Source organism: Gymnogyps californianus, chromosome 4 (genome assembly GCF_018139145.2).
Source record: "Gymnogyps californianus isolate 813 chromosome 4, ASM1813914v2, whole genome shotgun sequence".
NCBI classification, from domain to species: domain Eukaryota; kingdom Metazoa; phylum Chordata; class Aves; order Accipitriformes; family Cathartidae; genus Gymnogyps; species Gymnogyps californianus.
The window spans coordinates 58,943,407-58,965,575 of NC_059474.1; the positions used below are offsets into that span (position 1 = coordinate 58,943,407).

The 22,169-nt window shown below is 37.9% G+C and overlaps 1 protein-coding gene across 1 annotated transcript in view; it reads right to left on the bottom strand.

Moving 5' to 3' along the window:
* Positions 1-22,169, bottom strand: part of COL25A1 (collagen type XXV alpha 1 chain) — a 325,074-nt gene that overhangs the window by 56,301 nt on the left and 246,604 nt on the right. Inside the window, exons 13-17 of the mRNA XM_050896370.1 lie at positions 20,875-20,901; positions 18,078-18,122; positions 7,368-7,421; positions 5,774-5,800; positions 3,336-3,380 (exon numbers count right to left, since the gene is read on the bottom strand). Of these exons, the coding sequence (XP_050752327.1) occupies positions 3,336-3,380; positions 5,774-5,800; positions 7,368-7,421; positions 18,078-18,122; positions 20,875-20,901 (198 nt within the window). The remainder of the gene's footprint in view (positions 1-3,335; positions 3,381-5,773; positions 5,801-7,367; positions 7,422-18,077; positions 18,123-20,874; positions 20,902-22,169) is intronic.

Genomic DNA, 22,169 nt, shown 5'->3' on the forward strand with positions numbered 1-22,169 from the left:
CATGCAAGAATGAAAATTAATATGGGATTCAAGAAAAAATTATGGTACAGCATGTTCTCAGTTCTCAGATGAGTCAAGTGGTTTGGAAATGAAGAAACTTTAGCAGAGGAACATGCACACAGAAGGAAAATACTTGGTAGTTTCTAGGGACCAAGGCTACAGTAGAAGAGTAGAAGCAAGAACTCAAGTCTGGCATTGACACTGTCTTCAAAGTAGGACAATTCAACAAAGACAGTTTCTTTCCTAAGTCACAGGTGAAGAAGTAGGCACCCATGTCTGTATTTCTGAGAGCCACTAGGTACAGCAGTTCAGAAAACAAAGCTACATTAATTGCACAAACAGGAAACCATTCCTAAACCAAGTCTTAAACTGTTGTCACCTGATCTCTCTCACCATATAAATGAAAATTTAGTATTTATCTCACAGAAACATCATTTAAGCTTCTACAGAAATGTTTTTAAGTTTTGTGAATTATGAATTAAATCTCTTAAGCATATGTGTAGCATTATGATCTAGTGCAAAGGTCTCTGCATTTATTTACATGAAATTAATGGCGTGTTTACTGAGCAGGAAGGGTTTGTACATGTATGTGGTTGAACACCTGAGAACTGAATGGATACTAGCCTTATCTCATCTCTGAATATATCCAGCAGTTCTCTTAAAAATAGTCTTTAAAAACTGAGCCTTAATAAGTCTTATACTCCTCCCCACAAGTGTTCAGCTGGCAAAAACTTTCAGTACTCATCTGGTAGTGAAGTTCCATAATGTAACACGTGCCCCAAACTTTTCAGAGCTACCCAAATACAAGGCACATGTTGTGTAGCAGGGAAAAACTATAACAGAAAATATGTATAAGCATAATGGATCAATAAGGCTGGCTGTGAAATTTGCTGGAACTCGATTTCATCTGCTTCTTTTAAGAAAACAGACGTAGTTTTTTATGTTAATCTCCTGCCCAATAGAAAGCACCCAGTGGAAAACATAGAAGGAATGCTATTGAGCTACTTTGAAACCCTGCATTATAGCAGGGTTTGTAGTCAAGGTAAGTTTAACTGTCTCCTCAAGATGATCATGACACCAGTAGAGAAAGTGCAGACACAATACAGACAAAAATACAAATAAAAAAATATAGAAAAAAGTCAAGGCTGCTTTGTGAACATGTTAATTAAATGTGGCTGTAATAGTCATTCGGATTTCCTCTAACACTTATATGAGTAGCGATTACTGGGCAAATTCATGCTGGAATTATACATAATGATCATGCAGCAAAAACTTCCCCCTATGCTGAAGAACAGGAAAGAATACAATCCTTGTTAAGTAGTACAAATGTAATGTAATGACACCAAGTTTAATGCTCACTCCTAAATTATCTGTCAAAAAATACACTCCAAAGCTCCCTATGAAGTGCTGTTTGCAGAGCTATGTATCAGAAACTTTAAGCTGCAGCTCTCCTGTAAGATCTGGATCCTTTTTTCTGGGTGGCAGATTGTCTTGCAGGCAGGGAAAATGGAGGAAAAATAACGGAAGTCAACTAAGTTACAGTTCTGCTGACTCTGTTGTAAAAATTCATGCAGTGAATTCTAGCCTGTTACGGTTAAAGCAATGCACTCCACACAAACAGCATATATTCCCATGTCACTACCCCACCTCTGAAACTTATATGAAACCTGGAAGAGATGGGAGACTTCTGTATTATGAAGTTCAACAAGTTTATTGAAATTTCTTCAGATACAGCAATATAAGAAGTCTCCTGATGACCTATACTTTCCACAAGTTGATCCCAACTAGACTGCCAAACTGTTGAAAGCTCACACAGAAACATTTAAAACATTATACTTGGGGAGAAAGGATTTCCCACTGAAAGAAGGAGAGAACATTTTCTTTCCTTAAACAAGATCCCAAGCAGGGAGATGTGCGCACTGCAGACCAGAGTGCAGTATGGGCATTCTAGTGGATGCAAGCTCACTCTCACAGTTGATAAAGTAGAAAAGCAACAAGTGAAGCTGCAGTAGGCTTCCCAGAGAGATTATAAACTTCCCATTTACTTGTTGCAGGACTGTCTATCTGAACAACAATCTCATACTTGCTAGGAATTATATTCTTGAATCACATAAATGTGGATCAAGATGATGTTACTGGCATACATTGTGTAAGTGACTAAATAAGGTTCTTAAGACTTTCATCTGGGTTAATAAGCATGACTGCAGATAAAGTATTATTTGAATGAACTTTGGGAATCAATTAACTTGACTATTCTTAAATCTAATGTCTATTTTTAATTGCTGATTTTAGAATATGCCCCATAAAATCCTTGTGTTCTTGAAAGCATAGCTTTACTGTATCCAAATGATAGAACCCAAGAGATTTGCATGCATTCCTTACCAGCTTGATAAATCCGTCATAAATTTCTCCTTGCACTAAATTGATGTAAGTTGGTTAAGCAATTACACATATAGGGGTACAAGAAGAAATTTTTATGCTTCTGCCCAAGCGTAGTCACTAAAATGAATGTTTTTAGAAGCATATGAGTTCCAAAGTGATGGCTGGAAGAGATCATTATGACTGACCCTTCTTCCTGTGCAACACAGGCTTTGCTCTGACTGCTAAAGACTACGACTTGTGTAAGTAAAGCACATTTAAACACTCAAGTTCAATTTTTTTTTTTTGCAGTGATACAGCATATGTCTCTCATAAAATAAATCAAAACTAAGTAAAATAAAATTTTGACAATGTCTACACTTTAGTGACTTCTACGACACATTGGTACTTTGCAACAATGAACTAACAAGGTATTAAGTGAGGTTATTGCTGATGTCATCTGGCAAAAAGATTTAAAACATAGTTTTTATCTTCAACTCTCAACTGTCCAGCTGGCAATTTGGAGGGAAGTTACCTATCACAATACCACATTTTTTGTCCCATATTGGTTTGGTCCCTCTCTTCGAGGGCAACACAGAAGGGGAAATGTAAAAGGATATATCAGAAATGGCTATAACTCAGCAGACCTAGTTCCAACAGTCTGGCAGGTTGTCATCAAAGTTTCTGTATGATGCAAATTTCAGCAAAGAAGAGTGCTAATTAGAGACACGCTGATGTATCCTGTACTAAAGCTGCTGCTGTATAAAGTCAGGAATTTTATGCTTAATTGGACAGAACGGTGACATTTTTTCTGCTGTTCATAAAAATGAACTCAGTTAAATCACTCAGCATCTTTGAAAAAATAAAACAGTTTAAAAATGCATTTTTCTTTTGATCAAATTATTATTTTCATTAGCTGGTTGTATTGTAAACATGCCTAAAGGATGCATTTTCTTCTCTACTAATAAGTAGTGTACCTTTTCTCCTGTGTCACCCTTCGGTCCATTTTCTCCAGCATCACCCTGTAATTAAAATACATATTATATTTTAATGATTTTATGCAAGCACATAGCATGCAGAGAAGAGTCATCATTCCAAGATGATTAGCAAGCTAATTTTGTTAATCAGGTAGTCAATCTCTCTATGAGATGGTCAGGAAGCATGGTTTATATACCTGCTATGTCTTATACAGTCTTCACTATAACTGTAATCCCTTTCACAGGTCCTCAAAAAAACCCACAAACCATCAAATAACTACCTGTCAGTATAGTCTACAGATTTCCCCAGTTCACTGTGGTATAGTAATGAAGAAATGATTTCATGATGATTCAGCATTTTAAATTACCAGTACCTATGGTTTTTTTCCAACAGAGACATTCACCTAAATGCATCTAATCAAATTCAGGTGACAGTTACACAATTCCAATACTTTTTATTAGGATTCTCAAGTAATTTCTGGCATATACTCTCTGAGTCTGAAGTCCTTCATGGATGATTCACAAACTAGAAAAACTTCACTGAATGCCACTCCTCCAAAGAGCCACCAAAATGATTGTTGTCTCTACATAAATTCTATGCGTTGTTTATTGTTAAAAAAGTGATGTTCAGATAACACTTTTTCATGGCTGGGTAGATATTGTCTACTTTAAAAACAACTTTGTAAAGAAACATTTCAAAAGATTTATCTGTAAAAAGACCCAGTTTCCATTTATAGTGATATAGCCATATAATAAGCCCAGACTACATTGAAAATTCTTCTTTATATATGAGACTATAGGCCAAAAATTTCAGTGGGACTTGAGGTTCACGTAAAGTGCGAGAAATATTTAAAATGTCAAAAATATTGATAAATGTTGAGTCTAAGTAGGCTAAAAAACATTCTATTAGGTCTTGGTCAGATAACCAGTAGTAGTATTCAAATAACAATATTTATTCAGTATCTGTCATACTGCTCTGAAAATCTTAATGTAAAATTCCATTCAGAGGACTTATAACAGAGACCATTTTGTATATCACAGTCACTGACATAACGGGAACTAGCTAACAATCTAGCAGCACTTTAATTAAGGGCTTGATGAAACATGGAAACATGAAACAGTAACTGTTAGGAATGTCATCTCAAGTTCATTCGACATGATAAAGCATATTGAGGGCATTTATAATTACATTTTTTAGGAAAAGACAAAGGATGATTATGGAAAAATATCATGATTTTAAGTAACAGAAATTCAGTATACGTTAAAATTTATAGTTATTCTTTTTGTGTCTGAAAACAAATAAAGGATTACTGAAGTTCTTCAACAAATATAATTTTAACCAAAGTAATGATTTCATGAAAAGAGATTCCCAGTTACATACTTCTACATGTGGGGTATACACTTTCAAGATTCCCCTGGATTATTTTTATGACATGCTTTTCAAAATGTGAAATGAATTGCCTTTCAAAGCATGCTTCCAGCTGCTATTACATGGATTTACACAGATCTGGAATTGAAATGCAATTGCAGCTGCAAAGACATGGGTAAACATTTCTCAAGAGCAAATTGCACCTGAATACAAGTAACTTACTTTTTAAAAACATGTCTCAGTGTACTCGCAGAAGATGAGGCTGTGTACAGATTCCCACTCAAAATAAGGCTTACGCCGTTTCTCAAATTGCCCTTGTACAGATGCAGAAGCTTGACTCTCACTCAGTGTGTACTCTCACACAGGTGCTCCTACTGGCCACCCTCCCTGGAAGAGCAGAATTACACCCACGTTTTGCAGTATGGAGCTCGTTCCGCCCCCTTGTCTTCTTTTGGCGTGACTGTGGATGTCAGAGGAGTAACTCCTCACTAACTCACTGCAAGCGAGAGCACCGTTAGTGTACCGTTTGTGCTGCTGGTACCTCTCCAGACAGTCTATAGCCTAAGATCATTGGGGCAGATTCCCTTGCTCTTACTTAAACTGATCCAAGCAAGAATGGAGGACTCCACTTTTAGTATGCCGAGAACTGCTTACCCATATATCATTTACAGTCTACGTAGTTATCACTCTGTTACCTAATTGTTCTACTCTGCACAGGTGACAGAGCATCAAAACCAAGTTATGAGAAATGTGTGAATATCTTATTTATGCAGACAGGCTCATCTTTTTCTGAGACTAATCATAGTTAGGATTAGTTGCACAGTTGCTCAACCGTGCAGCCTTTAACACATGACCACTGCTCTCCATGACTAATCCCACTGCAGTAATCGCAGATGAGTAACTTCCATTAGTAGGTATTATTTGACACTCGTAAAGGCTGCACAATGCCACTCAAGTTCTAGGTAGTAGCTGTATTTATATCTTTTTAAACTTGGAATCAGTGCACTGGCAATTCTCCAAGCAGTTCTCCAAAACAGAACCACTACAAAGGAAGTGAAACATGTCTCACCTTTTCTCCTCTTTCTCCAGGGTCACCCTGATGAAAATAATTGGAGCAAAGAAGTTGTAAATTACTAACACAAGCAAAAATCAAAGTGTTAGTATTACTATCATTAGTACGTCCATCACTAACAATTATGTCACTACTGATGACATTGTCTCAGATGACAAAATCCAGCAAGAAAATCTTCAATAAAGAATAAAATACATAAATTTAATAGAACTCAACAGACAATATATCTTCAACATAATTTTAAAAGCTTAATGATTTTCATGTAAAGACTTTTTTCCCCCATTTTGTCCTAGATTAAACTCTGACAAACAGGCATATGTCTTTGTGAAGTGGCTTGCCGGGACCTAGATGACTCCTGCATTTGCTTCTCCTTATTTTGGGAATGAACAAAGGAAAAATCCAGAGGCTGAATGCGAGGGGAAAGTCTTATGATTCTGTTAATGGCTTAGAAGGCTCCTCGGGAGAGACAAAATGCCTTAAGTGTCTTGAACTAATTCATAATTGATTCAGAGCAAAGAGCCTTCGGTGCTCCTTACATTCTCTGTAACAAAAAGATGGCTTATAGCCATTATTTTTCAAATTTATAACTTGCTTGAGAAACTGGCCCAACGGCAAGTGCACTTTTGCACACCAGCCTGACCCTGACAACTCATCTCTGCATTTCTGGCTCAGAACTGCACTCTGGCTCATCTTTGCCCCTTCTGATGGCTGGCAGTTGCTAGGCAACTCAAAGACTACAGCTGTGAATACGAATTAAGCATCAACTGCCATAATTTGGCTTCTTCTGTATACAAAGTAAGAAAAGGTCATGCTCCTAAATGGTTTGTTTTCATTCCTGATGGACAAGCAGCCAGTCAGTAAATGTAAAGAGCCTGCCCTGCATGTCTGTCAGCAGCAGCGTGATGCACAGAATCAGCTGAGGAGCACATGTGCACCAAAGACGCACGCTCACAGCTGATGGGATTAGAATTTAGCATTACCCGTTCCAAGAGGCCCACAGATCCCATCATCTCGGACACGTCGAGCTTTCTTTTAAATGAAGTTATCATAAGCTTTATGTTCTATTTCATTTGTTCAATATTAAAACAGCAGAACAAATTATTTAACAATAAAATAAGTGCAAAGAGACGTTCTTATGTAACAAATATAGGCCGAGACATGCTCCTAATGAGGGTTGTTGCTATCTTCCATAATAGCAGGATCAGCCCTCAAGACTTAACCCTGACATTCACATTCGTCAAAGAATTGACCACAGTAGTTCTTGAAAAGAAGCCTGAAACACATTGTAAGGAGCATAAACAGAGCCTTTCTAAAAAGGTCCCCAAACTCCCAAACACTTGCAGGCATATTGAATTCACTTGGCAGTGGATGCATATGCGTCAGTGCCACTGACTGGAATTATACATGCACAGCAGAAGAATACGCTTCTTTATGGTGAAATGTGTAAAGCCTCTTACAGCACTGATCACTGGAGGGAGCAGATCATTAAAAGTCAATCAGAATATAAACCCAAGTTGGAAAGCATGACTGTCATCTATAGATGCACTCACGTACTGTGTGATTCTAGTTTTAATTCATTTCCAATACCAACCTTAAGCCCTGCTGCTCCCTTCTCTCCCACTATGCCAGGCAAACCAGGTTCACCCTAAAGGCAAAGAAAACAAAAGATGGGGTTAAGAAAGACATGATGAAGTATATTAACAGCATTTCCCCTACTGTCTCATATTGGGTAAGTAATGGTAAAATTTAAAAAGACTCTGAATATGTACTCCACAGTCAGGCACAAAAATGCCTTACTTCATCAGTTAGGGTGGATTAACTCTAATTAACTCCTGTATAGATAAGAAATAATTCTACTGAAGGCAGTGGAAATACACAGATGTCAAACTAAACGGAAAACAGAACTGCGACTTCGGATTCTGAAGAGCTGGCCAATTAACCTTAAGAGCATAGTCTTCCCAGCAAGACTGCCAATGCTTTCCTCTTCTCTACAACTTAGAAATACTGCAAGAAAGGCTTATCTTAAATGATTTTGACATTTCTGCCTCTGGTCTCATATGGAAGGCAGATAATGAAGAAAAATGAAAAGGGCCCATTCCAGAAATGGAAGAGTTTGGAAGAATAGACAGCATTTTAGTTTTTTAAATATACCTTACTTGTCCATTTTTCATACTCTTAAACCACTGGCTGAAAAGTAGATTTAAAAGATTTTAAAATTTTGAGCATTACATCAATGTTCCAAATTTTGGGTATGTTTAATCGATAGTATATATATTCTTCCACAGTTCGAGGAGTCATAAATAATTTTCATAAGTCAATCAACAAATAACAATTATTTACAAATGTCTTTTTTTTCCCCCTAAATTAAGAAAAAAATAAAATCAAACAAACAAGAAAAAACCCAAAGCAAACCCTTAAAGACATTTCCTAGTGTTTATTTCCCAGATTTATGGAAAAACCACAGATATTATTTATTTTAGGTAAAACAATAAACCAATTGGTTAGACTTTATTGTAAAACAGCTAGGGGTGATGGCTAATTATGTAAAACCTTCTGCAGAAGTATGTGTCAGTTTCACAAGCAACACCTATCTTCTTTGGCAACCCTCATGTACACAACTGCATTGCGCTTCTGGAGTGGCAAAGCAGTTTAAAATCACATCCAAAAAAAGATTTGACAAAGTCTGCAACTAGGTTCCTCTATAAGCCCTTTGCTATGTAAATGTATAAAAATGGGTAAAAGTTAAATACAATAGCTAACATACTAATCAAATTAGAAATAGTAATGCATATCAGAAACTCAGTGGACAATTTTCGTACAGTATTCAAACTTAGTAGACATGATGAACCAACCCTCTACTCAAAAGTTACAGAGGAGTTAAGATAAAGGCTTGTTCCAAATGCAACAACATGTATCTTCCTATCCTCCATAAAAGCTTTCCATTAAGAAAGGACTTTTCTTTTTCTTATTTCTACAGTCATATTCTAATCACAGATATATAAACTCCAATCCTCCATGAAAGCAAGTTCTATTCTATTTCTAAATTAGGTAACAGGATCATCAATTACTTTTTAATTTCATCAGGAGTTGGACTATTCCAAAATACAAAACAAAAACATCGAGGTTCTAGTGAAACTCCAGTGAGGTATTTTCCAAGCCAGAGAAAAAGTGTTAGGTACCATTAAACTCAGACGGAATTAAATAGCCATTTGAGTCAGCTCTTTTTCAAGGCTCTTTGTACTACAGTAGCTCTAAGGCTGATATAGTGGCACAGGCATTTGATATATTAGTGGTCAGGGTTTGAAGCTGTTGGAGATTAGGCGTAAGTGTCCTAAAGGATTGACCTAAAAGGCACTTGAAGAAAAATGCCAGTTGACAAAATGAAGCAGGAGGGACCAATGAATATGCACTTGTTTCTCCTCATCCCCACACCCCAAACGAGTTTGTTTCTGTCCCCTTCATTTTAAAACAGCTGCTGTCGGCTGACACTTTCAGGGGCTTAAATCTGTAATCAAAGGGTTGAAGTCCCAAGCTTGCACTTTCCTCCCAGGTTTACATATCAGCGCTATGAATGCAGAGAGCTACTACTGTGACAAAAAGGAGACTGCAAAAATGGGACAAAAGAATTATCTTATTTTCTTTAGAAAAAAGTGAAAACCTCAGGCTGTCACCTAGTCATAGTAAATCCCTATTCATACCAACAGTCTCATTTCTGACCTATATGTGACTCTCCTATGGCCAACGCTACACTTCTGGCACTGCAAGTACTAGTCAGAGGCATTAGCACAGCAGAAATTAGCTCTGGGAATGGGAAAGATTCAAAGCAAACCTAGAAGGACAATACAGAAATGACCTTGTGGCTGTATGCTTTTGAAGTGATTATCCTTCTATTTCTAATGGCCAGAACAGGGGCTAAAATAATTTTGTCATACCTACAATATTCCTTTCCCTATTTTAGAACCCTATTTTCTTGTCCATACAAGGAATCAGGGAGTAATAAGATGAAATAAAAGTGTACAGCACGTAACCTACTCTATATCCTACCCCTGGTGAACATTCCTAGTGCACAGCAAACCAAGCTTTGTGCCAGGGAGCCTCCCTGTTTCACACTGCATGTCTTGTAGGCATGGCAGCCTGGCTTTATGTGTAGATATTTTAACAATTCCATTAAAGCCTAACATAAAAAACCCAAACAAACAAAAAAACCAAACCACAAAAACCCAACACCCCACCCCGCCCCAAACCAAACCCAAAAAAGAGCAAAGCCTTGACAGACCTCCCATTGGTTAGGAAATTCCAAAAATAGTTATGAAGCAAAACAGCAGCTAACTTTTTGAAGGTGAGTAGATTGATAGCTCTTCCCTTGCTATACACTAAAATACTGTGTTATTTTAGGAATATTGGTCCCAAAAGGCAATGTTGATTCTTGGCATGAAAATAATTTAAAATACTTCTTGTTAGGAAGTATAGTTAATTACTTTCCTACCATTTAGTTACTTTTATTTAGTTATTTATTTATCAAAGCATATATTAAAACTGGAGTGCAAAATGCTCGATGAATATGCTTCAGCCCCACAGGTTAGTGTTTTGGAGATGAACAAAAAGCATAGCTGCTCGTTAAAAGGCTGAAGACCATTACACTGCTGTTCAAGGAGTGATGCACGCAAGGGAAAACTAGACATTCAACAATGTCATCTGATGCAATAATTTCAATCAGACTGCTTTTCAACTTGGTAAAATGAAAGAAGCTATAAAACTAGATCTATATTTTTTACACTTACCAGGCCATGGCTAATGTCTTTCCTGATTCATATTGCAGCTTCTCTTTAACAGCACTGACAGCAAAGGTGTTAGGCTGCAGAAACCATTGTCTTCTGCACATCATCTAGCTTTCAAATTGAGACAGCATGTTTTTATTTTCTTTTCTTTCACAGAATCACAGAACGGTTGAGATTGGAAGGCACCTCTGGAGATCATCTGGTGTAACTCTCCCTGCTCAAGCAGGGTCACCTAGAGCTGCATGCCCAGGACCATGTCCAGACAGCTTTTAAATATCTCCAAGGATGGAGACTCTACAGCCTCCCTGGGCAACTTGTGCCAGTGCTGAGTCACCCTCACAGTAAAAAAAGTGTTTCCTGCTGTTCGGAGGGAACCTCCTGTGTTTCAGTTTGTGCCCATTGCCTCTGGTCCTGTCACTGGGCACCACTGAAAAGCACTTGGCCCATCCTCTTTGCACCTTCCCTTCAGGTGTTTGACCACATTGATGAGATTCCCGCCGAGCCTTCTCTCTCTAGGCTGAACAGCCTCAGCTCTCAGCCTTTCCTCATAGGAGAGATGCTGCAGTCCCTTACTCAACTTCGAGGCCCTTCATTGGACTCTCTCCAGTATGTCCATGTCCCTCTTGTACTGAGGAGCCCACAACTGGACACAGTACTCCGAGAGTGGCCTCACCAGTGTTTTTTCCCATTTAAAGAGTAACTTTGTCTATAGTACATCTGATTTTAGGTCATAGCTTGCCTTTCTGCAGTCACGAACTCCTGAGAAATCATCACTCAGAGGGACTGGAATAACTAAACCACAACATGTTCTAAAACCTTCTAGTGCCTATGTAAAACACAACCCATGATCCCAATTAAAATTATAATGAGGGCCACACTGCACTGTCACACAACAAAAAGATGCAAGGCCCAGAGAACTTGTGTGAAGCCACCCTCAGAGTATCCCCTTGGAACTTTTCCCTGAAAGGGATGGACTGTGGGGAAGATGCTGCGGGGAGGTGTGAAAAGTCTCAGTACTTGGTTTAAAGGAATTGTCACTAGCCCTTTCTGCCCTTATCCTGCATTCTTATTCTCAGCTAGACCACACCACAGAAGCTGTGCTGTGCAATGAACTTCACATGGGACAACCATGATATACATAACAAAAATAAATTCTCCCTACTGGTATTGAGATGGACTATGATTTCCACATACTGCCTCAGCAACGTTAGGGCTTAACTGACACCGTGATTAACAGAGAAACAGTCTAGTGGGATGCTGTGGTACCAGCACCTTCTTATCTGAATATGCTGTCTACCAAGGTTTTGCTGTACTTGTAAAAGCACTAACAAAACTACCAGACTCACAAACGTCATGCCCCAAACTGGTAAACCTGCAAATACTGCATCAGAAATACTCTTTAGGTAGCCTTTAACTTCTGTTTCATATAAAGTTGTTTTCTCTTGCCTTTGAGTAACTGGACCAACCCCAAAAGAAGGATTCTGTTTTCCTGACATGACCCACTACACAAATAGACTTTAAAATATTAGAAAATGCTAGAAAAGCTGCCTTTTCCCAAATTTCATGCAAAAACTGTGTAGTACTAGAAGGTGATTCTCTAGCCTCTTACCTACTGCAGAAAAGGACACTGCCACTAGAAGATTTGTAAGCACTTAAGTCCCCAGTTATTCACCATCAGCATCCAAATTTATTCAGATCCAGTTTGCTGAATTCACAAATAGTCTCACAATGGTGGAAATAAAAATTTCCAGCAAATGTGCTATTGTTCTTTCACTTACTCAAAATCAAGCAGCTTAACTCAGCAGGAGTGTAAATGTTCCAGTAATGTATTTGATGACCACCTACACAGAATAATGCTGCAGACACGGTGGGATTTATTTGCTGTTGTTTATACGCTATAGAGAAATTGCAGGGTCTCCATCAGTGGAAGAATGACAGTGCATTTTCAAACAGATACGTCGCAATGTTGTGTTTGCTGTTAATAACAGGAAAGTCTTTAACATGTTACAGGAGCTAACCTGTGGATGGGGAGCTGCCATTAACACCAATTATGTTCCACATGTTAACCCCAAATGCCCTGCTGGGAGGACAGGCACTTCAGTTCCTCAAAAGTAGCAGCACTCTAAACAAACTAAGTTACCGTCACTACTGCAACGAATTAGAAAGAAGACTGTTCCATCAGCAAACTGCAATGTCAAGGCATGACTGAACGAGTTATGTAGAAGATTACCATTAGCTATTCAAAACCTTCTGATAATTTCCAGAACTGGCTTCAACAAAATACTCTGAGACTCAGAAATGTTTGGATTTTTCTTTCAATTAATATCAATTATCAGGGCAAACGAAATGCTAACGTGCCAAGAATACACCCAACCCAGCCATTCATTTCAGGAATTTCAGATAATTCAAATAATTCAAAGAATAACCAGAATGGTATTCCTTTGGATAGCACACCAGAACACCTTGGTTCAAGTCCTGGCACTCTTGAGCCTATATTAACTGTGTAACTGTATTAACATTGACAGACTATCTCTGTCTTTCCTGTATTTGGGCAAAGAACATCCTTCAGCACCCTGCCCAATAAATAAGTGCAGTAATTTCCTCAGATACTCTTGTGGTAGGGGCAGTCTTAATGCTTACATGGAAGTTAATCTGAATTTGATGAGCACTCAAATGTGTAGAGCACTGCTTGGGCTCTGCTGTTAATATGAGAAAAAACTGTCAATACGAACACATAAAACCTACTTCAGAACAGGTCTGAAAATGCATCACCCACTAGAGTCCATATCAAAGGAGTCAAGGCAGTTGAAAGCATGCTTCTCCTTACTGGAGTGCTCTGTGCCCTGGAGGCATATACCTTCATATCCAGAATTAATCAGCTAAAAATAATGTGGCTGGAGGCCCCAGTTTTTCTTCTTTGTAACAGACAAACAGCCTGGAGGCTGCCGTTCTGAAATAGGTTTGGTTTTGGTGAGATGCATAATTCTGCCTACACCAGCTGGTTGATATCCACTTCGCCCTGAGAAGAAAGGCTGTCAGTATTGCTATATTTTTCAGTCACTAGAATGTAATCAATTTTAAGGATAAGGAAATACAAGAGGCCCCCAAACCTAATTCAGTCTAATTTTACTCTAAAATACATAAACGAGGACAGAAGGGAAAAAAGTGGTTTCTCAGACATGTTACTGTGATTTCCATTTCAAACCAGGGTTGAATTACCTCCTTTCAACTTGCTTTTCACTCCCCTCAAAAGTAACTTAAAATTGTTTGTTTAAGGACTGGAAATCTCTCCTGGCCCACTCACCAGCTGAAATTAAGTGGAAAGACTCTTCAACAAGACTCAGCTGGCCTGCAAACCTGTCTGAGAATTTGTGAACTACATTTAATGATGTTTCCTTCCTTTATACTTCTTTATTTGAAAAAATGTTAGTACACACATACCTTTCCTCATTTCTCTAAAGAAATGTGATAATACTACTTTCAAAATGTGTCTCCTACATAGTACAGTACACACTGATGGGGAAATACACATAAATTAGAATAATAAGTAGCGTGAAGAAAGCAATAAGAAATGTGCACACCCAGACTCTAAGTCTACTGATAAGAAGGGAAATTCTTCTGAGGTTTGTCAAATTGCTATTGTCAAACTACTGAAACAATTTGAAATGAAGGGATCTATCGTGACGGCACATTCTGTTCTCAATACAACCTTGCAAAAAACCAAAAATACCAAGTACTATGTAAGAAAAAGCATTCCATGGAAGTATAGAGTGAGGGGTTTATGCACTCCAGACAAACTCCTATTTAAAACAAAGACAGTTAGTTGCACAGACTCCAGAAACTGGGTTCCTTCAGGCCAAATACAATCCTTACTTAGGGAACCTCCCCTTTTCTCCTTGTGTTGTTGCTGCAGTCACTGGGAGTCCTTATCAAATCAGTACCACTTAACAAATACCAGAATATGTATTCTATACTCGCACAGTTGAACTTCCCATGAACCCCTTTGTGGCCATTTCAGCATGATTAATGTAGGGATCTGATATCCCTAGATCACTGCAACCTCATATCTCCATGCAGGTATAATCTTTTTTTGTACTATTTGAGTGCCTGAGGACCTCTTGCCAAGGATCAAGAAAGGGAAGGTTATCTCCCATAGCATCTTGCTAGGAAGCAACCTGCTACAGGTGGATTGCACAAAAGTCTGCAAAGGACAGGGAACACTCAGAAAGACTCTCCTTGCTATCTCAGAAGGTTTCTGTTCATCCCATGGACAACACTCTCTCTAGCTGCAGGTATTATTAGGCAGCTCCTTTCCAGTTACAGTTCTCAACAAGATAAGCAGAGTGTGGCTATAGTTTCCCAAATGTAGGAACAAGCAAAGAATGTAAATGCCCTTGCAAGACTACCTGTAATGTTTCATTGGATTTGGCCTAAAAGAAAAAAAAAGTGTGAAGTTTTTATGACAATGATTTTGCTACTATTCTTAATACAAGAAAAATCTACTAGTTCACAGTCCTGCAAAAACATGTGGGTCATGTAAAATTACACTTACTCCAACATCTAGAGATTGTCTAAGAGAAGTGGTTCATATGTTAAGGGATTAGAAAATTGTTCTAAATGCACTCAGAATTTATGATCTCATTCCCAGACCTATTGGTCAGACTTGTCAATCGTCTCCCATAATCCACTATTTCAATTAAAGAAGAGGGGAAGGGAAAGGAAAAGGAAAATTACAGAAACACATATAAGATGGAGATGATCTAACTCTTTTTCATTCATCTGCTTAAGGAGAGAGCAAAGCTAATTCACCGCTGACATTCATCGGCTGAAAAATATTTCATTGTCCAGATGAGAAAAACATTCACACACACACTTAATTTTAAGCATGTTCTTAACACTCACTGCCTTTTAAACTAAGAAAAAATATTAACTTGGAACTTAGTGCACTGCACATGCTGCTCTTTGACAGAGCGAGCTCACTGATTAAAAGGCTACCAAGACAGTAAGGCTTTTGTAAAGCCTTTTAACTACGTAACTTCTAAAAAGGGGATGACTTGCATCACACATTCAAGTCAAGTTCAACTATTCTGCAAATCAACATGAATCTGTATGAGTAAAGCCAGGAGTGTCAGCAGTCAGCTCATAGTACAGCCCAACTCTTAAAATTACTACTCTGGTCTTCATTCAACAATATCTTCTGTGTCACACTGCACTGAGAATCTGTTTTTTCATAGAAATCGGAAGAATGGACCTTTTAGTAGCAAAATATTAACATGGGAGTCCTAGGCTGAACTATACTTTCTAACTTTAGATAAATACTTCTTCAGTTTAACTTTATTTCTATCACTATTTCCAAACTAGCAGAATTTGTTATCTATTTATTAGAAGAGATATCAACATTCAACTTTCATCTGCTTAGTATTATATGAAAATAATACATTTTCTGCACATAAGGAAGCGCTTGCTAGTCAATATCAACCAACAATTGTGAAAACAAACAAAAGGAGGTGACCATATTTCGTTTTTATCTGTATGGTTTTTTTCCCTGGTATCTAGATTTTAGTTTAGTAATTAATTTATTTTTTTCTTAAAGGTCAAAAGTAAAATAGTCCAGCTACACTAAAAATATGCTGACATCTTTATTAAAGTGGTAATAATTTAAGAATGTCTTCAAAGTTTTAGATGCCATAAATACTGAAATGAATCAAATAAACATAAAACCTGAAAAATGTTAGGAGCTGTTATTAAAGCACAATTTGAAGTTGATAAACAGCATTTAAAGATCTGTTTGCATTTTCCCCTTAATCGAATGCAATTGCGTATTTCTTTTCTTCCCCATGAAACATGACTGCAGGTGGTCTCCTAAAAACAGCTATACAACAACCTTGCCAATACAGCTTTAAAAAAATTCCACATCTCCCAAAATGACACTTTGATAATCAGATAAGTTTTGCACATTTGACAGATTTAACTTATTTCGTCAACATCCATTTTTTGTGCTCATCTGAGTGAAGATTTCTGGCTACAGTTTGTGTGATGATGCTATTAAAAGTAAAGCTCTTGGATAAAATGTGAATCATCAGTTCTATTCTATTCAATGTGGTTTGCAACTTCACCCTGTCCAGTCTTCTTACATCTTCCTGCACATCCAAAGAAAATCATGCTACAAAGTGTGTCTTCACTGGCTTTTCACTCAAACTTTGGTCACAAAAATTACTTTAATTATGTACAGCAACAACATCTGTGCTGGCAAGTACTGTCTACCATTCATGTTGCAATTGAATGCAGCTATAAAATCTGAAGGAAAAAATCTCAGGTCTTTATGCACATTTGTTTCATAATATTTTCTTATAATTTCTTGTGTGCTATATATTGTTAATTCTAAATATTTTTTCTTTTGTTGTTCCACAGTAGTAATAATACTCTGAATATTTAAAAAATGGATTCCTAGCATTATCACTGTCACTAAAGTGAAATAACTGATTATTACATCTTTTCTTATAACCACTGTCAAAACACAGGTCTAATACTGTATATTATGCTATTAGAAACAATACATTCTTTTTATTAGGAAAGAGGAATTAAAATTAAATTATTTGAAACATCTTAGTGCTTTTATTCCTAGGGCTCTTGGGGAGGGAGGCAGAAGAAGGGATTGTATAATATGATCCCTATACACTACTATCTATTGCTGCTTAAACATGGTGAACAACACGTATCATACATTTTCCTTTTGGTATTCCCTGCAAGTGCTTTTGAGTTCACTAGGAATGTTAGTGCTTGTGAGAACAACAGATGGATAATACTGTTTACAGTCAGGGAGGGCTATTATTTAAACTTCACCACCCAGATTTGCCAACAAACCTTAGCAATGCTGTGAAACAGCCCTACTGCTTTACTGCGACTCATCCTTATGGAGGCCTGTTCCGAACTATGAGTTAACTTGGTGATGGCACTGAAAGATGACACTGACTTGCCTGAGTTAGCACTTCCTCACGCTTGTGTTCAAGAATATTTCTGTTTGATTTATTTCTCTGCATTTCCGTCCCCAACTTCAATTTCACATTGTTCTCCACCTGTGTTTCCAGTCTCTCTTTATTTTGTATTTGTAGTTGCATTAACAGTGTATTGGCACCGTATAAATACCCAATATCAACGTAAGTGTTTGCATCATGGGACTGAGTTAACAAAAGGTAAAAAAAAAATCTGCAGAAAAACTTAGTTTGTAAATATACTGTCTAAAGTTGCACACTATGAATACGCATTTCTCTCTGGAACCTATCAGTCATCATCAAATCTGAACATCAGACTTTCAGCTTAATTAATTACATTTGCTGCCTGTTCAAGTAAAACTAGAAAAAATTACTTCAGAGCACAAACCAGATTGTACAGTCTTCTCCATGAAGCTAATTTGAAACCACAGCTCTGGATGTAAGGTTGCATATTGCTCATGTGAACAAGCCCTAAGTAGCTTTAATCAACTACATAAATAATGGCAGTGCTGACAAAGTCAGTGAACTCACCGCTTGTCCGTCTCTCCCTGGAACACCAGGCACTCCAACAGAACCCTGGTGGGAAACAGATGCCAGTGTTTAGCAAATTAAACAGGTCATGAAACCTTTCATCTCTTAATACAGTACTCAGAATAGATGGTGAATGCTTGCTTATTGTAACTGCAGTAAATTTTTCAAAAACTAATTTTTATCCAAGCTGAGATCTCTTTTCAGTTGAGATTTTATACTAATTAGACATGTTCTCATGTCGTACATTTTAATGACTGTCCCACTGTATGGCCTCTTCCAGAAACAAGCTTCAAGCTGATGGTTGCTTTGTAATGTTGTAGATACTTCACAAGAAATGTTAGAATTAAAATGCAATTCCATTTAATGCTCTTGATAAATTCCGAGACTGATCCTACACAATCGAACATAGCACCTGAACACAGCTATTAATGCTTCAAGAGGGATACTTCAAGCTCAATAACTGGTAATGCCAATCTATCTTAAGGTTTTTAAGAGATAATCTGCAACAATTCAGCCTGATAGTGCAAATTACAGATATCCTTTTAAATTGCATCAGTATTACTGCAATCAAAATTTAAAAGCCAACACAGGCCAAACACAAGGAGCACACAAAGAAAGAAAGCAAAATATTAGCATTGACTTGTAACATCGGAGGGATCTTTTTGCAAAGCTCTCACACTATAAGTTTCTGTATGATGGACAATTTTTTTGAAGGAACTTGTGTGACTTGGTACGGATGTTCAGTGAAAACCTGAGGCATGAGGAAAGCAGGAAAACTGCACGTGCTTACACATCATTCTCCTCTGTTTATATAATAATGATGTTGCTCAGCAAGGAAACTGAAAGCATTATATTTATTTTTCATTTATAAACAACTTAACAGAATACAAAAATGTGATAGCTATTTGAAAGGCTGGCACCCTAAAAAGAAGCCAGGGGACTGGGAAAGGCAGAGGCTTTGTCAACAGTGAAATGTGCAGTTTCCCAGGACCCTTAAAACAAATAAGCACCCTGTGAATCCCTTCATGCCCTGCTTTCCCTCCATCCCAAGAAACAGTGCACAACATTTCCCCCTCTATTCATATTGGTTAGAGGTTTCACTAGAAATGGTTTAGTCAAAGGGTACCAACACCCAAAGGGAATGCATCCAAAATGGATGCACATGTTTGTTAATGAATAGAGTTGAGAAATCCTGTGAAACAAGAAAAGGAAGCAACTCATGAGGGTCTCAAAAAACCTCCAACATTTGAATGCCCAGGAGGCTCCAGCTCATAACAGAGCTGCAAATCAGTAAGAAATAATACCCTGGCATCCCAGTGTATCGCCATGACCCAGAATGCTCTCCCCTTACTCCCAAAGCTTCCACTCCGGCATTCCTGTTGCCTGTTTTTGCTGTGTGTATGGTCATGACTGCTAGCCACTGCAAAGGGGCCCTAGTGAACAGTTTCACATCTTTGTATAATTTTTCCAGAAAACTAGAAGACAAAGCTTAGGAGGGCAGTAAACCATCAGCCTCAATAAACTACCCTATTTATAACAGTTCCTCCTCTCAGTGACAGTCTTCTATAGCTGTTGATTTTTCTTATGAGACATAGGATGTTAGAAAGTGTAAATAAAGCTGATTCTACCATGCCAAGTAAAAGTTTATCAGATATTCAAAAACTCATCAGCACATGGGTTTTGCTGATGCTGTACATGTAAAATACCCTCCTCTCTGAGTCTTAGGGTACAATTTTATAATGGCAACTTAGACATCAGTAGAGCTTTACAATGCTGCATTCCTGCATTGCCAAACATGAAGGGTATTCCTCTCCTTCAGCCTGCAAACTCTATACAAGCTCACAGTTGACAAAATTCCACCAATATATATGCTTTGGGATTACATTTTTGTGTATCAGCAGGTTTTTCTTTCTTTTGTTCAAAAAGTTCCATTTGAACAGATGCAAGCAAACCTTCACCTTAAAGAATAATATCTCAGAAGAAGAAAAACAGAGGTGGCATCCTTCTCACATATGTTAATACTATTTATTCCTTTCCTCTTTCTTTTTTTCTTTATACAAATTAAGCCTGTTTTATTAAATATCTTCCATACAACTTTTTAATCTTTTGAAATCAACTAGAAAATGACTTGCCTTGGTGGTGCGTGGGTGAGATGCTGGAAACATGCCACTTACTAGCTGTTATTGCTGATATATCTAGGACTGTTTTAATGGTGTAATTCCATAAATCCTAAACGCACTCCATCAAACTGAGGCAGTCAGCTTTAATGAGCATAAATAATGCTGAAAGCATTCCCAGGAAGTCAGGTCTTGGGTTACCAAAGGAACAGGAAGACACCGGCAGACCACCTGAACATCGCCAACCAAGCACCATTTATCAGCAACACCTATGTCCTTTGTTTCTCCTGGTCAATTTTTTAGTCATATGGCACTGATCTACTTGAGAAAGGACATGCATTTAATCAGAAACTCTATCTTCCCACCTTTCACAACGTTTTAACTTTGGTTTCCTAGTCGTACCAGTGCATGAATAAGAAAATTATAGTGACCTTTTCACCTGAAAATAAAGCAGACAGATTGAAAACAGTCTGCTCTGCATTGCTTGAACTTCCTATGATGGGGGAAATGAGAAATTTGATGTCTCACATTATACAGCTGCATTTTGCAAAAACAAAATTCAGAGCCTAAACTAACTGATTCAATGCAGTGTACAGTAGCTAATTCCATTCACCTTTTCTGCTTGCTATTTGGCACCAGGAGGAATAATCACTTTCACAGCATTGTTGTTTATACTATACCTTTTGTCCTGGAGGCCCCTGAGGTCCCTGCAAAGGGAAAACAATTCAATTAACATCATAACTGTAGCCAATTTAAACTGAAATGACCAATTAAAACTGTCTTATTGTGTAAGCATTCTGATCCTGGACTGAAACCAGCTGATGTTTTATACATCAAGGAAAAGTAAAACTTTATGCTCAAAATGCACAATGGATCTTTTCTCTTCTCTTTTGGAACTGATCTAACTACTAACTGGAAGACTCAAATTTTCCCCCTTTCTAATCTTTTCTCTTCCAACCCATCTGTTTCTTCTAATACTGACAAATCTGTCAGCATTAAGACGACTGTGGTTTTTCTTTCTGATACCAGCTAACAGCGAGTTGTGTGTCCACAGTAATATATCTGCTCGGCAGCATAAAAACAAGGTTTATGCAAACAAGTATTTTTAAGATAGATAGAAGCATAAGCCTCCAAATCTCCTCACCTTCTAGGTGTCAGCATACTTGACTATGTTTTACCCAACATGTGATCTGTGCCATCACTTGCAAGTTAAGAGAAACATCATTAACTTCAGAAATCATTAAGAATGCTCTTAGGAAGTAAAGAATCACCATTTTGTCCCCATGACCTGAGAAGGCAGGAAGAGATATCTCAATTCAGGAAAGCTTAACTGCTTAATGTCATACAGGAGTCAAAGTCTCATTGATATTAATAGGACCTTTTTCTCATCTGGCGTCTCTGAAGTACCCAGGTGGTTTGTGGCCACACTGGAGAGGGGAGGCAGCAGGGAAATAGATCAGCCAACCACGTCTTTGACATTTTGGCAGTCTGTTTTGGTAAAAACCAGACCATGTCCACCACAGTTCTTACGCACTCTGTTCCCCATGTTCCTACTATGGGTGCTGGTACAACCTGTGGGTGCAATCTGGTGGCTATATCAAGCAAGGTGAGTTCTGAGTCCATGAGGGTGCAAAACAAAAAGCCAAAACTGGAGAATCCAAATGCTTCTGATGTGTGAAAAAATAAAAGAATTGATTGATATCAGAACTGCAATTATTCAGAAAAACGAAAGGATTGCTGCTTCGAAATGCAGGGCCAATTTTATTCTTAAGATAGTGTGAAGTTAGGCAGAATCCTCCCCTGCTGGTAGATGCAGGGCTTGTTGGAACATTGCTCCGATGCAACATTAAACTGCTAACATGGAAAAGCTCCACTGGTGGTAATTCTGGGTCCTGGATCCACTGATGCGGATGAAAGCCTTGCAGTTTTAAATGTGGATTCATATGTCTAAGGTTAGGCATCAAACCTTGCAACA